The 2,010-nt window shown below is 45.4% G+C and overlaps 1 protein-coding gene across 1 annotated transcript in view; it reads right to left on the reverse strand.

Moving 5' to 3' along the window:
- Positions 1-2,010, reverse strand: part of TACC2 (transforming, acidic coiled-coil containing protein 2) — a gene marked incomplete at its 3' end in the record, with an annotated part of 188,598 nt that overhangs the window by 19,894 nt on the left and 166,694 nt on the right. The window contains exon 16 of the mRNA XM_008586646.1: positions 657-797. Coding sequence (XP_008584868.1) covers positions 657-797 — 141 coding nt within the window. The remainder of the gene's footprint in view (positions 1-656; positions 798-2,010) is intronic.

Below are 2,010 nucleotides of genomic sequence, written 5' to 3' on the forward strand. Positions count from 1 at the left end.
CCCTTTTGGATGTCTATCAGGAAGTATTATACTGTCATATAGGAAATGATTTTCAAAATGGGATCAACATTTTTACTGTTCTCTTTCATTTCTTTCCTTTTGTTTCTTTAACGTAAAGCTGGTCAACAATGTCCATGAATGGATCTGCATCTCTCAAATGACTGTTAATCTCTCTAGGTTTGCTCTGAACGTCCTTGTCTAGAGGATATGAAGTTACATTGTCAAATTTAAAGCACAGAGAAGATAATTGCTTTGGTTCCCGATGCAAGACCGAGCCCAGATGTTATCTCAATGGGAGTCTGAGATAGCCTCGCGTATATAACAGCGTGGCTCAACGGTGATCTGATACCCTTGGTTCTGTGAATAAATCACAGAAACTGCATTTGGGGCTATCGATACTTCTGACAAATGACCGTGTGGGCCAGTTTCCAAACTGAAATAGAAATGGTTTGTTCAATCTGTAATCACAATTTACATAATTTTGGCATCTTGGATAAAGAACACCATATCTACCAGTCTTTGAGGGCAAGACATTTTACTTGGAACATCCTCCGCAGTTCCTCATTAAGTCCTGCCTCATTGCCTTTGGGTCTTAGGGGTTCATTTTCTACTGAGGTTTTGACAAACTCCCAAAAGTTCACAGATGGGCTACAAACCTGAAGTTTCTGAGCAAATACTGGGGGGTTCTTTTCTGCTAAGTCGGGCTCCAGATAGTCAAGCGCGCCACAGAGAGAGGCAGGGTGGGCTAGCCTGCTGAGCAGGGCATCGGCAGAGGCCAGGGAGCCCTCGGGAGCTGTCTGGACGCCGGCAGGGAGGAGGTCACAGAGAGAAAGAGAGGAGAGCACAGTGACACTGATGCCAAGTGAGGACCATGCATCCACCTGCTGGTCATTTCCTCCTTAAGGCTAAAGAGAGTATCCATCAATTCGCTGCCAATACTTGCGTTTCCATCTGGACTTATTCCCACATGTGGACAATGAACATCTTGTGAGTGGCTGACCCAACCCCCCCCAAAAGCACAGCCTTAGACGCCCTCCCCGCCCCCACACCACACCCGCTCCCTAGCCAAGGGTGGGAGCTCAGTTACCACTTGCTTATTTATTTGGAAATCTCAGTGGGTGGGAGGCAAGCTAGTTGATAGGTTTTCCAAACACAACATAACTCGTCAAGAAAATATCTCAGAGTATAAATATCAAAGGAAGTAAGGTTTTGAGAAAGGTCATCTTCTAAATAATAGAAAGATGATTTCAAACGAAAAAGTGTCTCCTTGGTAGATCAGAAAGACTTCACAATTAGAAGCTAAGTTCTGTAGAAAGTGAACCATGTGTAAGTCTTTTAGTATCTGAGAGATTGATTCATATCTAGATCCTCTTTTTGTTCACTATTATTCCAGTATCCAGCATGTATCCAACTGCCAGACACACAGTAGGTGCTCAGTAACTCTCTGATGCATGAGATAAATGAATGGTCTACCAATCCAGAACAACAAAATTAACACACTAAATCAATAGCTTCAGACTGCTTGGAGATTGCTGAGGGAGGTAAGGGAAATAAAAATAAAATCCACCTAGAAGGATGGTTCATTTCAGATGTGGGGAAGACCCTGCATGGGCATCACATACTCAAGGGGGACCCTAGGCCCACAGATGGACACATGTAACACATGGGGGGCGGGTAAGGAGGCTTCGACTCAGGTCTGTCTGCTCTGCAAGGCCCCAGTGGGGGCTGGGAGGGGAGAGGGAAAGTCCTGGTCTATAAACTGGAGAAACTTCCCATCACTAAGACCAAGTGGAGATCTGAATGGAGGTGTCCCCTGCCACATCATTCTCTGCCCTCTGCCCTGGAGCATGGAGAGGCAGAGTGCTGACTGGGGACTGCTCCAAAGCAACAGTTCAGTCCTAAGGGCTAAAAATGTTAAAATAAATGCCCCTGAAGGCAAATAAAGTACTTAGGTGAGAACTGCAAAGCCACGTTGATAAGAACGGAGAGCCCTTCCCTCATTGTCATGGT

This window comes from Galeopterus variegatus, unplaced genomic scaffold, assembly GCF_000696425.1.
Source record: "Galeopterus variegatus unplaced genomic scaffold, G_variegatus-3.0.2 Scaffold4064, whole genome shotgun sequence".
NCBI classification, from domain to species: domain Eukaryota; kingdom Metazoa; phylum Chordata; class Mammalia; order Dermoptera; family Cynocephalidae; genus Galeopterus; species Galeopterus variegatus.